The 15,355-nt window shown below is 49.8% G+C and overlaps 4 protein-coding genes across 4 annotated transcripts; 2 read left to right on the forward strand and 2 right to left on the reverse strand.

Annotated features, from left to right (window-relative positions):
• Positions 1-622: 622 nt before the first annotated feature.
• N7500_003597 (Arf family guanine nucleotide exchange factor SYT1) lies at positions 623-4,911 on the reverse strand (the record flags this gene model as incomplete). The annotated part of the gene is made up of 3 exons (XM_056674743.1): positions 623-4,482; positions 4,552-4,764; positions 4,791-4,911. The coding sequence occupies 3 exons, from the start codon at positions 4,909-4,911 to the stop codon at positions 623-625; spliced, it is 4,194 nt and encodes a 1,397-aa protein (XP_056535268.1).
• A 767-nt stretch (positions 4,912-5,678) lies between these two features.
• Positions 5,679-7,301, forward strand: N7500_003598 (M14 family metallopeptidase; the record flags this gene model as incomplete). Its single annotated transcript, XM_056674744.1, has 2 exons — positions 5,679-6,050; positions 6,099-7,301. 2 exons carry the CDS (start codon positions 5,679-5,681, stop codon positions 7,299-7,301), a joined length of 1,575 nt encoding a protein of 524 aa, XP_056535269.1.
• A 772-nt stretch (positions 7,302-8,073) lies between these two features.
• Positions 8,074-9,999, reverse strand: N7500_003599 (dicarboxylic amino acid permease agtA; the record flags this gene model as incomplete). Its single annotated transcript, XM_056674745.1, has 5 exons — positions 8,074-9,403; positions 9,453-9,613; positions 9,665-9,671; positions 9,736-9,793; positions 9,843-9,999. 5 exons carry the CDS (start codon positions 9,997-9,999, stop codon positions 8,074-8,076), a joined length of 1,713 nt encoding a protein of 570 aa, XP_056535270.1.
• Positions 10,000-13,257: 3,258 nt separating this feature from the next.
• N7500_003600 (uncharacterized protein) lies at positions 13,258-14,643 on the forward strand (the record flags this gene model as incomplete). The annotated part of the gene is made up of 1 exon (XM_056674746.1): positions 13,258-14,643. One exon carries the CDS (start codon positions 13,258-13,260, stop codon positions 14,641-14,643), a length of 1,386 nt encoding a protein of 461 aa, XP_056535271.1.
• Positions 14,644-15,355: the final 712 nt, after the last annotated feature.

The following is a 15,355-nucleotide window of genomic DNA, read 5'->3' on the forward strand; positions in this document are numbered from 1 at the left end:
GATGTCGTAATGGGTTTTTGGTCGGGGTTTGACAGCGGTGGAAGGTTGGCGTTTGGGATTGGTGGATTGGTCCACCGCTTAGTTTACCGCTTTTCTCAGCCCTATGCATCATCGTCGGGTCCGTGGAGAGATTGTAATTGCATGCTCAAGTTTCTATTGAGAACAAGCCTTGACTCTAATACGTAGTTCTTGGATGCAGCTTCTTACATCTAAGCTTAAATAGGTATCCCAGGAAGCAAAAAGAGTAGAAAATCATATCATTCTCAATCATAATTCGCTTTTGTCTATCAGTGACTCCACAGCCTCACTCGCACTCAAGCATAATCGAAATGAAACAAGCCATGAGATATCAAAGCACGCCCATGAATGTAGCCTGACAGACAGATCTGATTCAACGATCTGGCAGTAAAGGAATAGAGTTCCCAGAAGCTCAAACGCAGACGCGGATGCAGACAGATGCTCAAAAATCCACACCGAACCGAAAACCTGTCACGAAACCAAAATTCGCCAGATGTTGATGCAAAGACAGTAAGAAAAGAGAAACAGAAAAAGACAAAATGAGCCGCAAGAGTTTGGGAAAGGGGTATAATAATCGTCAAGCAGAAGATCAAAATGAGAAGGTTTAGGATGTACAGAACAAGCAGGGGAAGAGAGGGTGGAGAGCTAAAGAAGGCGGTGAAGACTCAGGCGCCCACGGCCTGCTCGCGTAGGTTCTCGCTGGACGGCGTATCAAGGATTCGCTCAGTGACGGAGGTAGAGGAGTGGGAGGGGGAGGGGGAGCCGTCATGTCGTGGTGCTGAAAGGTGGTTGTTGGATATTGTGCATGAGGGGGGTAGGGAGTGTTTTTGGTGTATAGGGGATCCGCATCTGAAGGAAGAGTGGTGATCACTGGGGAGGCTGGGGCCCCGATGTCCTCTTCCGGTTGCTCTTCCTGTGCATCCTTGAACTCCGCCAGATCTTCGGTGCGCACACTTATACCAGTGGCAGTGCTCGTTCTCCGTAGCGACTGACGTTCCGGGCTGCGGTCCATCAGAATTGACTCGCCACTGCCCACTATAGCGGGATCCGATGCCCGTGGCTCTTCATGAGGGGTGGGCTTGCGGAGCTTGAGGCGCTCTTCCGGGGGCATATTCTGCCATTCAGATCCGAATGTGACGATGGATGCTTTCTTGCCATGCACGGTGAAACTGGGGGCTTTGCGAGGGAGGATTTCTCCATCGCCGGAGACTTGATCGCCATCCTCCTGCCCGATGCTAGACACAGAAGTCCGTTTCTTCTTCGAATGAGAACGGTTTCTATGAGTATGCGAGTCACGGAGGGTGCGATGAAGGCTGCGGCGGACACGACTCGGTTTGTCGTTCTTGTCGTTTGGAATTGACTCGCCCTCGGGGAGTACATGTGGGGCAATATCTTCATCATTGTGCGGCGAGGGGGACTCCGGCAGCTCCAGCAGACCGGCTTCCCTAAGAAGGCGCTCCTCGCCGTCGTCGAAGCTCGCAGGCGATGTCAGTTTCGATGTACGAGATGCCATACTAGCTCCATCCCACCGGCTGGCACGGCTGGCACGGCTAGCGTCACGCTCGAGTTTAATGGTCGTTGGGTCAGGCGAGTATGACTTAGCACGTTCGGGGACGGCCACAGCAGAGCGCCGACGGCCGACACGAGCAATGTCGGATGAAGTAACAGATGCCGGGATACTGGGACGACGCAGTTCATCATTCGAAGGTTTAGCCAGCAGCCCAGCCTCTAAGGGCTGTTCGGTCTGGGCCACATTAGGCTCAGGGGTATCAGCGCTAGAGACGGTATGCACAATACTACTGGCCTTTCCCACGCTAGGCTCCGATGTCACAGACGGTCCGGAAAGGGAGGCTAGGCGTGCTTCGTCCGACTGGGATGGCGTCGGTTCAGCGACTGACCCAACCCTGCTTTCCACTGTCTCATCATCCTCTCCTAGGTCTCGCAGAAGAATTTGGCGGTAACATTTGCTGCGCCATATGTCCTGCCTCACCCATTTAATCTTGGCGGACAGGCGGCCTGCAGCCATAATGACGCTCTCGCGGGCCCGGGCGTGGAGTGGAGTGAGCACTTGCAAGTGTCGAGCATTTTGTAAAAGACCATCCAGTTCCTTTTGTAATATGGAAATCTTTTCATTTCTTTCCCGAATTTTTTGGCTCATCAATTCTCGTCGTGCAGCGACAAATTCGGCAACAATGTCGTTATCAATACTGGGAGAAGGGGGCTCGATTTCCGTCGACTTGCGAGACCTTTGCGAAGATATCGAGCTCAATCGCTGACTCTTGCGGTATCGCTGTCCCTCATAATTCGTGGCAATCATGCCCTTGGTACGCACACCAGTGGTCCTAAAGGCTGCAGCATAGTTAAGGTGTGCAAGCCAATCATTCATTTCAGGCTCAGAGCCAGCGAGGAATGTCTCCTCCAACGCGTGGTGTCGAACAAATATGAAGGCGTGTTTATGCTTTTTGTAACTTGAGTCTAAGAGCGCAACTGTATCACCGGTAGACACAATGTTGTCCGGCTTAAATTCAGCAAGGGGTGGCTTGAAAACAAGAGTTCCCCGACGGCCATTCTTGATGTATGTCTCCTGCTGTGCCATGAGTGAGCGTACCCAGTTCACATTGCGGAAGAAGTATAGCTGAGAGAATGTGAGGATAGCACCCCATTCTTGCCAGGGCGATCTGGCTTTCTTCTTCTTCGGGTCTTTTCGCCAAAGCAAACCGACCTTGGCAACTTTGATATCTACCAGACCGGGATTCGAGTCAAGGGGGCTATCCAAGCTAGCCGGCATGAAGGCGTCAGGGCGAGAGCGCAGGGAGATGATCTGCAATATTCCGGACTTAGTAAAGGCCAGGTGAAGGGCATCCATATCCGGTGGCCCAGCAGTTCCATAATGACTGTATGTATCATCCAGATCCATGACGTCCTTCAAGCTGGGGCGCAGCGATCCCAATTTGCCTTCCAGGATAAGCGAATAGGGATCGACAGGCTCCCGTGAAATCCGGCCCAAATTCTCGGAGCTAGTGGTTTTGAATAGAGTGCGACGCGGTTTCGCCAAATGACGGTCAGGTAGATTGGCGTCCTCGACACGAATGAACGGAGTGTATGAAATGTTCTCATAGAAACATTCAAGAATGTCTTCTGAGATTCCCTCACTGCGACTTATCTTGACGTAGTCCGCCTTCTGCATCTTCCGCTTGTTGTTCTTATTGAAGACGTCGGTGTGAAGAATCAAGAGGGAGAATGCAATAAAGTATGCGTTATCTGGTGCTGTGAAGATGCCTGGGTTGCATTCGTGATAGCGGTCAGCGAATGCTTGCACGAAACGATCAATCTGCTGTGTTTCTTTCGGAAGCTCGACTTCCATCAAAAGCTTGCGGATTGCCATATCGAGCGGGTCACCAAAGTATGAGAAGGTTCGCATGTATTTTCGTAGACAAATTTTGTAGAATTCCTCTTCTGATTGAGCGAGGACGCCCGCAATCATGCCGCGAGGCAGAGTTTCCTCCAAACGGCTCAGATATGAAGCGGGTGTATCGCTTTCTTCCCGTTTCGGGACTGCTGGTAGCTCTTGCTTGATTGGGGTGGAGGTGCCACCTATCGCGGGCGAACCCTGACGAGGGGCGGGTGGGGACGAGTTTTGCCTCAATCGTTGCGTGATATTAAACATATCACTGAAGCTCTTGCGGCCACTAGTCGAAGTGGAGGTGCGCGCCGAAGATGCCAAATATGGGGGTATGGACAGGTCGTCCTGGTTCTCCGCCAGGGATCCCATGGTAGACGAACGTCCCCGGTTCTTAATAGAGGGATTGGATCGAACTGAGCGGGCGGAATTCGTCGAATCATTTCGGAATAGCGGCGGTACGTTCGAGGCAGCGAGTCCTATGGTGGAACGAGATGGCGACGGCAGTGGTGAGATCTGGTCCTGGACATCCGAAGCCTCGGATTTCGGTGTATCCACTGGGGGGAACTTTGGTTGATTATCCATACCGCCAGCCGGCTGCGAGACTTTGGGGGGTAAAGGAAATAGAGGGGTCCGATTTCGTTTCAAGCGTGGCATACGGAATCGCTTCGCTATATTTCCACCGTTACCGTCACGAGGGGAAACACTTCGGGTGACGGTGTGATCGTAGCTCTGGTCTGATCGAGACGATTCGGAAAACCGAGGATCAACCACCGACGAGCGCTGAGAGTCGTTGGTCTGTAAGTTTCCGCGAAGTGAGTTGGTGGACAAGCGTCCAGGCTCTTCGGTGATACTATGGGACATGGCAAGCGTCGAGTCGGTAACCTGAGAGTCGGTTGATCCCTGGCCTCTTCTACGAGGCTTCGCAGGTTGTTCCATTGATTTCCGAGACATTTCCTCCATGGACTGTTTTCGTGACGACGGTCGAAAGCTGAGCTTGGGTCTCTGTTTCACGGGTTGATCAAGCTCATGGCTAGTCGGGGCGGTAGTAATAATCTTGGGAGCTTTATCCGGTAGACTTAGTTAATCAAACGATCCTGAATGAGCATTGCGGTTATAAATGTTTCACTTACGAGGTAAGGAAGGAACTGGGGGAGTATCCTGGCCCGCCTTGGCATAAGACTTGGATAGTTGGGGGTCGGACGCATGTCGTAGTCTCATGAAGCTGAATCGCTTGTGGCGTAAGTTGGGACGGTCCCCCTCAGGTGATCCTGCAAAGTCCGGTTGGACCACCCCATTTGACCCGTTGTCGTCAGGTACCTGAAGTCCTGGGTTTACTGGGCTGCCTGATAACTCGGAGCGAGGAATTGACTCGGACAGTCTAGGTTCGGCGGGGGGTAGGGACGAGGAAGGTGTTCACTGCGACGGGATTGGCCTGGCTCGATGGTGCTCTGCCTCTTGTCGGCCACAAGACGCAGTCCTTTCCAATGCATGGTGAAGGACAGAGCAAACCCAAGTTAGTAATCCATGAAAACTTAACTTGTTAGATGAGCAATGGGGATAGAGGACATTCCAGAGTGGGATCTGGAGTGTCAGCCCTGGCAAAAAGGGGAACGCCGGAAAGGGAAACGTTCTAGATTTCTTGTTTCTGCCGCCACACGTATTTTTCTTATTTTAGTTTTATCTCACACAAAAATATAAGCAATTAAAGGATAGAAGAAGAGAAGAAGAATTAAAAAAAAAAAGCCAGAGGGGCAAGGCAGACGAGTTAGAATCTTGGTCTGAGCGTCGGGTAATTGACCGGGTATAAGTATAGAGAGCATTGGTATGTATATTAAAGGTGCGCACGGAGTAGTTAGCTTCTATTTAAATTAAAAAGGATCAGATAGACGAACAGGCCAATAGGCTAGTAGACCAACAAATAGTGGAATAGCAAGATTTTTAGATATATATTGATGCTGTATGTATATATATATTTGCATGATGTTCAAGTATACCGACTATACCGAAGTATTAGCCACTGACGTAGAACTCAAATCCTCGAGGACTGTCATCTTTCCGGATATCAATGGAAAGGAGAATTCTACAATTGACTCCAACTTGTCAGAATAGATTTGATATCCTCGTGGACCATATTTGCCTTATCTTGACGCTTTGTCCCCCTCCCGAGGTCTTCTCTCCGCATCCGAGGACTCAAATTCCTGGGAGCCTGTGAACCTAACCTCTTTAAACACTCCAACACTCGTTATTGTGACTCGGCATGCGTCTTTTGCCTCCGATATTGGTCGCGTCGACCCTGCTCTCTCCTATCTCCGCTGTCCCCGCTGGTTCAAGCATCACCCCACCGCCACCCTTGCTACCTGTCCGTCAGACTCATTCCAGCCCACGCCCATGGGCTCGACTCCGTGACTGGGTAATTGGCTCCATATGGGATATTGATCAAGAACGCCGCTCAAAAAATTCCTCACCGCCATCCAATATTCATGATCGGTATGGCAGTGATGTCGTCCTCCGCTTCCATTTGCGCGAGCCGGACGAGGCAGAAGCATTAGCTTCTGCCTCACATGTGCTGTTTTTGGACATTTGGGCCATAACCTCGAAGTTCGTAGATATTAGACTTGCAGATGATATGGTGAGTTTTCTTCTAAATACATTATGATCGTATCACTAATTACCTTAGATTCCTTCCTTGTTGGACCTACTACCTTCCACACTCCGCACCTCCTACACTCCCCTCATGGACAATCTCGCCGACAATATATACGCCTCTTACCCCTCCCGCCACCGTACCGATTCAGACTTCGGATTTGGAACTGCACCGGGTGTACTGAAGACGATCTCGAACGGCGACCTATTTTTCCAGGAATACCAGCCGCTTAACGTCATCACACAATGGATGCGCTTGATGGCGTCAATGTTCTCGTCGCACGTACGAAAGATCAGCGTAGGAGTCACGTACGAAGGTCGCGAGATCCCAGCATTGCGGGTTGGCACCTCTCCCGACCCAGAAGGCACATCGGGCCCTCGCAAGACAATCGTCATTGTCGGCGGTACTCACGCCAGGGAATGGATCAGTACCTCCACGGTAACATATGTCGCATACAGCCTCATCACCCATTACGGGTATTCCCCCGCAGTAACACGGTTGCTACACGAGTACGACTGGATTCTAATCCCAACCCTCAACCCTGATGGATACGTCTACTCATGGGAATCAGACCGTCTGTGGCGCAAGAACCGCCAGCCAACGGGCCTTCCACTGTGCCCGGGTGTTGATCTAGATCGTGCCTGGGATTACGAGTGGGATGGTGAGTCGACTCGCTCGAATCCGTGCTCAGAGAACTACGCCGGTGCAGAGCCTTTCGAAGCACTTGAATCCCAGCGTCTGGCGCAGTGGGCTCAGAATGAGACGGCGCATGGCCGCGCTGAGATCGTAGGCTTCGTTGACTTACACTCCTACTCACAGCAGATTCTATACCCTTACTCATATAGCTGTTCCTCCGTGCCCCCCACCCTCGAGAGTCTCGAGGAGCTAGCGTTGGGTCTAGCCAAGGCAATCCGCCAAACATCCCATGAATCATATGACGTTACATCGGCATGCGAGGGGATTCTGTCTCAAGGTTCGGCTGCTGGAATTACGTCGGGTGGCAGCGCATTGGATTGGTTCTACCACAAACTGCACACCAGGTTCTCGTATCAGATCAAACTGCGCGACCGCGGTAGTTACGGATTCCTTTTACCTTCGGAACACATTGTTCCAACGGGCAAGGAGATTTTCCATGCCCTGTTGACATTCGGCAAGTTTGTCTGGGGCGAGGAGGCGTCGGATGTCAGCTTTGAGGACCTGCTGGGCGATCAGATACCTCTATCCGATAACCTGTAAGCCTTTTCCTTTTTGATGATTGCATGTTGACTTTACGAGCGAACTTTCCTTTTTAATTATGGTACTCCTGATGTTGAAGAGGCCCTACACAGTATGTTGGCTACTTGAGCCTAAGAATGTAAAGAATGTATTGCAGATCTTCCAATGTGCCCATATACATAGATGTGACATGACTTCGAGAAAACCACTTTATTTATAGATCAGATCTACGAGCCTTTCGGAAAAGGCGCCGAACCGTCTTCATGGATTTTGACTTCAAGTCTGTGTCCTCCAACGTCTGCTGTGCCAAACGTCTGCCAGTCCAAAATATCAAGACCCACATAAACACCGGTATCAAGGGCAATCCTAGCCCCATACCTAAGCTCACCTCGATATGATTATCTGATTTAATAACATTTGCTGATAGACAGCCAAATCAACGATAGATATGCTTCTAGGGAATGTTATACCTCGCACTATAGCGTAGTAACTAGCTGAGACACGTGTTTTCTGTTTCCCAACAGGCTCTTATCCTGGGTTGTGCTCATGATAGTAGGGGTTCGGAGTGAACTCAGTCAGGGAACCTCTACGATTTGCTCCTAGTACCATTATCACCGAAAGCTACATCCGTTGGATTCCTTTTACATATCCAATAATATAATAATGATGGACCGAAAATCATTTCTCATAATTGAAACATCTAACGGTAAAATTCAAGACATTAACGGCCTGTCAATGAGACAACAACCCAAATAATGCTCATTTCCCACAACATATAGACATAGATCACGCATCAGAAAAGCCAGGAGACAAATTTGCGGTAGAACCAGCTTGCGTCGTTGTTCTTCTCTGCCTGAGCCTCCTTAGCGGCGAGATACCGCGCCTCCTCACGATCAATCTCGTCCTTACCGGTGAAGAGATCGGCTGTCATAGGGTCAACACCCTTGGAGCCGGTAGCGAACTTATATCCAAAGATCATAATGAGATACAGTGGAATACCGAGATAAGCTGTAATAAAGTTCTTGTAGTCGAAGTCTCCGTATGTTTTGGGGTTGTGGATGAAGACGTCGAAGTTCTTTGTGAAAGCGATAAGGATGCAGAATCCCAGAGCGAAATATGAACCTGCAATGCCCAAGGGCGCCTTGTAGGCCAAGCTTGAGTCAGGGATACCCTGGGCTTTGCGCGCGCGCACAAAGTAGATGTGGGTAACCAGGATAGAGATCCAGGTGAGGAGGCCGAAAATAGTGACCAGGTTCACGAAGTACTTGAATACAACCTTGGAGTCATTGCTCACGTTCATGTAGCCTAGCAAGGCAATAATGGATGAAATAGCCAGTGCAGGGACGGGAACGCCGCGACGGTCGGTGCGGGCGAAGATCTTAGGGGCTTTGCCTTCACGGGCCAGGCCGTAGATTGTACGGGTGGCGATGTACAGATCGGAGTTTGCTGCGGAGAAGACGAAGAGTAGAATACAGGCGTTCAGGATGTGGGGCAGGACGGGGATAGCGGCCAGCTCGATGGCGACGACGAAAGGCGAAGCGGCGGCCGAGCCCTTCTTCTTGTTATCATCTGAAAGGGCGAAGAGGAGCTTCTTGGAGTTATATGGGACCAGTGTGCCGACCAGTAGAACGCTGGTCACGTAGAACACCAGGATTCGGTAGAAGGTCAATTTGATGGCGCGAGGGATTGTCTTGCGGGGGTTCTGCGCCTCGCCGACCGTCACTCCGACCAGCTCGGTGCCCAGGTAGGCAAATGTGGCGGACACCATCGTGGCCCAGAAAGCCAAGAAACGACCAGCTGAGCCTTCCATCTTATAAGTATTGAAAGCCCCAGGGCTCTTCCAGAAGCGGAAACCCTTGCGGTCATGGTCCGGTCCACCACCAAGCATGAGAATGAAGGATAGAAGGATGATGCCGAGGATAATAATGACTTTGAAGGATGACAGCCAGAATTCGAATTCACCAAAGAACTTCACACCGAAGTAATTGATGGCGACGACGAGTATCAGGAAGATGGTAATCCATACTCCCGCGTTCACTTTTTCTGTCGGTATCCAATACGATATGACCAATGCACCGGCAGTCATTTGATTCGGGGATAGAATGATATATTTGAACCAATATCTGGATTCGTGTTAGCGCGATCATCTTGAAGGGGATTCGTGGTACATACGTCCAACCGAGGGTGAATCCAAGCGCAGGGTCAACAAATCGAACGGCATAACCAGTGAAACCCGAAGGCAACGGCAGCCAAGCGGCCATCTCTCCAAGAGCGCACATGACCAGGAAAACGATGAAACCAACCCAAGAATAAGAAATCAGAATTGCACCGGGCTATAATAAATCAGTAAGCAGCTTCAAGTCAATTCCTGTGTAAACACTCACGCCAGCCCTGCACGAAACCTTGTCAGCCTTGGATCTCCGAGTAAAATATCTGGGGGAAAGCTATCACTTACTTTGCAAGAGCTTCTCCCGTTCCAATGATCAAACCAGTACCAATAGCACCACCGATGGCTGTTGACTGTTAGCGCATACGAGTATGCGATTCGGAGCTGGTACCTACCAATCATAGTAATATGTCTCGCCTTGAGCGCACGCTGCAACTCGACATGATTGGGGTCATGGAGACCACTCTGACCGTGCTCAATCTTGCCATCATCACTGATCTCCCTTGTGACAGTGTGGTCCGGATATTCGTCGGCCTTGATAGACTTCTCCATCGTGTGTCGCGCAGGGAGGGTTTGCGCTGAGAAGGAACAGCCGTGAGAGATAAAGAGGAATTCCCAGATGTAAGATTGGGACGGGGGAAAAGGGATTAAAAAGCCAAGAGAAGTACACAGCCCTGAGGAAGATAAGCAAACAAGAGGGAAAACACAATTAAATAAGATACGACAAACCTTGGAAAGACCTCGGGACTTGCCTAGCCAAGGCTTTTCATTTTACGGGGTAGTATCATATCATAATAGTTACCTATCATAATGCCTCAGACCACACCTGCACAGTCCACTTGGCTTAAAATCCTTCCGGAAGAGGGCGTAATTCGCGACGGGCTCTTATTTTCACATATAAGATAACCATACTTTCTGAGGCTCTAAACCTTGAAATTGGCAGGGATATATCATGCAGATACTTACTGTATACAGATACAGATATATGTATCTATCCATAAGGTATGGACGTACATCTCTCGAAAGCTTGATATAGGAACGGAAGCGGAAGCGGAGACATTGCCAAGCTCACCTTCTGCGGGGAGCGCTTTGCAACGGCATTCGCCGAACTTTTTTAAGTTGCCCCATTTGCCCCGGATTTCGATCTTGATTCTCTACATTCTCTACATTTACTGAAGGAACAGAAACACAATGAGGTGGTTTGATACAACGATCCAAAATATAAAAAACAATCGAAAGTGCCACTCACACATATACTTGACTCAGCCACCTGGCTGATAAGCCCCGGGGCCATTTGCCCCCAAGACCCCTTATCAAGGCCTACCCCCAAACATGTATGGGCATCCTACCATTGCCAAGGCCAAATTTCTCCTTGGCACATGAAACGCTAACCTAAACTCGGGTGGGATGCACCTTTTTGAGGCTGGGCATCTGCGCCAAGACTGTTTCCGGTTGCTTCAACCAATCAAGGAGAACGAAGGGGGAGTCTGTTGAATCCATAGCTTATCTCTCTTGGTCGGCATAGCCGGTGCTCGCGTGGTTACTCTATCAGCTGCTAATCTTTGCCCAGGTGGTACTTTTGGTTAGCTTATGGGGACTTGGTTTTTCCAGAAGGGTTTGAAGGGGACCTGGTGGGATCGGCTATGGCGTCAAGCACGACACATGAATGCGAGGCGTCAAAGGCACTTTCCTCGATCCTTACTCGTATATTCCACACATACTCCAGATGGTTCTGCGGGAGATGTCGATCTCGGTTCCGTTCTGTGTGCGTCAACAAATTGTCAAAGTGCTAGTCTCGCGCTTGTTCTGGGGACCCAGCTGTGGGAATGCCCAGCCTAGCTAAATAACAGTCCTTTCAATCTGTTGCGCCTCTTTTTTTGTACTTCCCCATACGGAGTGCGCCGGTGGATATTGAAGGTGCATCACTCTGAGCCAAGGTCCAATAGGGGAAAACACCAAGGCTGGTACCGAGGCTGGAGCAGTGTCAAGAGGAAAGTGCGGGATGGCTGCCCTTGGTTTTCTGGCACCGGTAACTTGAACAGTTTGGACAATATGTGAAGGTGCCAAATCATCGGTATGAAGTGCCTCAGGTCCACATGCGATCCTGTTGTTTTCCGGTGCAGACTCGGCCATCACAAATAAACGTTCCCTCAAGCGATCGTATCGGGGCTTTCGGTTCTGGCTCCACGATCAGCCGAATGGATCATGGTTTCCGGCTGAATGGGGTAAATGGTCACAGAGATGTCTCCATTTTGTAGTGTGGGGTCTCAGAGACTAATCTGAAGTGGAACACCGTCCGGAGTACGGAGTACTCCGTATGAACATCTTCGTGCTTCTGAAGATATAGTTGAGATTCCAAGTAAAGACAGACTTGAAAAGAATCCAGAATTCAAGCATGCGGAAAAGAATAAATCAGTAAAGAGAAGTTCAGTAATGGAATGTCTGAGCTAGTCATATCAAGTTGGAAAATATATGATCAAGTCGGGGGCCTGCCTAGGTATTCAGACAATGCCAAGGATCTCGATAATCAGAAAATCGCGCTTGCTGAGCACTCATCCGGGATAATCGAGCAAATTAAACTCAATTTAGGTGATGGCATTATGACCGAGAACATGCATAGCTGACGTGGAAGACGATGGCCCCCAACCAGAATATCCACCAGCCAATCAGACCCAAAGTCAAGGGACACACCGACACGGACAAGGCGTTCCTCATGGGAATCGGGCAAGATTCAGCCTCATAAAAATGCCCGAAGAAACGAAGCCACCCGTTTGACTGGTTATTCATTCGTTCAAAATCAAGATTCACAGATGCAGATGGGGACCCACCGCGCTTTGATGCACCAGCAACGTGGCCTTGGAAAGGCAGAATCATGTTAGCTCATAGAGAAAGACATCGGAGAGGGTGTGTAGCCACTATACAGCATGTGCAGGTCTAGCGCAGTTGGCTCGAGGGGAACAAAGGGTTGGCTGAGTGTTGCCTCTCACATGTGGGAGTCAGCCGCTACATTCAGCCTCGTGGGAGCGATGCATATTCTGGCTTGGGCTTAGGGGTGAAATGATGGTGGGGGGTCTATGTTGGTGCAGTTGGGGAGACCGAACGAGGAGACGGCTCGTATTTACTCTTAACTAGGTGGCACCAGCGAGAAGACATGCACAATGACGACCCCTGTCGTTCGACAGAGTAGAGTTCAGGGTATACAATAACGTGTATGCAGTGATTCAGGAATATGAACCAGTCAAATGCTCATATTATCCGCTGCTACTTCGAAGCTAGTGCAAGCTGCCGTTATCAAGGCAAGTTCCTGTAAACATGTCCGAAGCTAGCAGCTAGGAGACATTCTCAGCCTGTCGATGAAATCCAACGTTACCAACACCCTGGATGGTGGGAAATGTGATCAATTCTGTTCAGGTGGGGGCTATTGTGTCCGCGAATCCAATGTCTTGAAAATGTGCTGTGGCATGCATAAGTGCATTAGGGCAGCGATCAATGGCGGTCGTCGATTGGGTGGGTGAACGCCGCAGCGGTTAGAACCCTTGGGGGTATTTTTATCGCGCTGATCGGGGGATTGTGATTCGTGCATTCAAGGTCAAATTTACTATCATTAGAATCATTGAAAGGTAGTTAATTTGATAGTCTTCCATGTTAAGACTGAAGAGATGCGGGGGGAAATTGACCGTTGTCCTCCTGCGCAGGTCCCTATATCAGAGTCTGGCGGCAGTCGAGCATTTGGAATTCTACAACTTCCAGACTCTTCAACGAAAAGGGGTCTCCCCTATATCGAATCCTGAATTCCCAGTCAATCACATCATGGGTGTTATGCGTCTCCCACGCCCAACGGGCATCTATGTCCCCAATTCACCAAGAACCCTCACCAACGATATGATCTCTCCACCACTCTCTCCCGAATTCAGTTTCGATTCCGAGACAGTCACACCATCTCTACTCCCAGCTCTAGAATACATCTCTACCAAACTCCAACAAAGAATGATGCATGTCACCCTCCTCATCGGCCGCGGAAAGCCCTACCCGACCGGTCAACCCTCCGACTTAATGATCATTCCCATCCACCCAATCGAGCCACAAGCATGGCGAGTACTCGAGCGCGCCATTGCCAAAGGCTCAAGAAAGTTCTCACTCGGCCCTAGCTGGACCGACGCCATCAGCCGCAGCCAGTATGAGCGCCAGGCAAACGACCACCTCGTCAAGCAATCCATTCTTCAAAACGAAGTCATCTTCAGCCAGGAGGGTCTAACACTCCTGAACATGGACCGCATTTATACCTTCAAGCGTCGCATGTGTATTCTCTCTACCCGTCCCTTTTCCTGTGATGACGAACAATCAATGTCATCCTGCGTCCGACTCCTCCACCGTATCGTCGATGATTTCTCCGGTCGCGCCTTCACCAAAGCTTTCTTCCATCGCGTCTATGAACAACTCAATGTCCCAGACGAGCAGCTCACTGCCGTCGCACTTGCGTACAAGGATGTCCATAATCAGGATGCTATAATTCTTCCCGTTTTAGCCAAAGCCCCAGCTCCAGCTCCAGCGCCAGTTCCGACCAAAGCCGAGGCCGTTGTTCCAGCAAAAGCAACTGTTCCAGTGAAAGCAATTGTTCCAGCAAAAGCAATTGTTCCAGCAAAAGCAATTGTTCCAGCAAAAGCAATTGTTCCAGCAAAAGCAATTGTTCCAGCAAAAGCAATTGTTCCAGCAAAAGCAACTGTTCCAGCGAAAGCTGTTGTTCCAGCGAAACCTATTGCTCCAGTGAAAGCAATTGTTACAGCGAAAGCTACTGTACCAGCAAAAGTTCCAGCACAGATTCAAGCCACTGTTCCAGCAAAGGTCACACCCATAGTTCAGAACAAAGCCCAGGCAGTTCAAATCAAGCCCCAGGTCAAAGCTGAGCAAATCATTTTGAAACCCAAGGCTGATCCCATTCCTATCCGGGTGAAGGCCGAACGTCCTCGGGAAGTGAAGAGATCGCCCATCCAGACTGTGCGCGGTCGGAGACAGCCTCCACCATCAAAGATGCGAGGACAGAATAAGCGTGGGCCCAAGACACCTCTTTCTGCGTCGGATGTCACCCCCATCACGCGGAACGAGTGGAATATCCTTGTCAGCCAGGATATTCGTGTGCAGCCTAGAGTTACCAAGTGGACCCCGTCGCCGACTGTTCTAGCGTTGGCCGCTGCTTGAGCTTATTTTCTTCCATTGGTGCACAAAACAATTCGCTGTTATATCCATAACAAACCCCCAGACCTTGTCTCGAGACCCAGCCCTCGAGACGAGGTATGGGTCTCGGTCACAGCTCACATGCCATCTCCACGAATTTGGTTTGTGGTTGAGCTGGACATGAAAGCACAGAGAGAACTATATCTATCCCATGTTATTAGATGACATCTGTGTCTTCGTTGTATCTGATTCACCAATTCTGGACCTTTGTAGGCCATTTGGTGAAGGAGAGATTGGCCAGCCTTGACGTACCGGGCGTGGGAAGACCCCAGTATCTGGACTGGCTCCAAAGTCTCCTCTTGGCACTCTAATGATGATATGATAATGACTTCAAAAGCTTCAGGAAGTTTTTAATGTTGTGAAATTCCGTTCACGGTGTATATAGTTCTCTTCTCGGAAGATGTCAATACAAAATTTTAATTACCAATCCAAAGAAGTCCCAATATCGAAGTAGAATTATAACCAACAAGAGAATAACAGTCAAATACTTCTCTACGGCCCTACCATCATGTTGACATGAGTTTAGTTTGCCGAACTCGGGAACAGCCATAGTGTGGCCCCGCTTAAATTCGGCGACCGGCGAACTGAGACAGCCACCTACTCACTGTTCATCCAATCACAGACACGGGAAAATATTTATAGTGGGTGTCGAAGATCAAAATTGAAGCATTGACCT

This window comes from Penicillium coprophilum, assembly GCF_028826855.1.
Source record: "Penicillium coprophilum strain IBT 35676 chromosome Unknown utg000002l_segment0_segment1, whole genome shotgun sequence".
Lineage (NCBI taxonomy): Eukaryota > Fungi > Ascomycota > Eurotiomycetes > Eurotiales > Aspergillaceae > Penicillium > Penicillium coprophilum.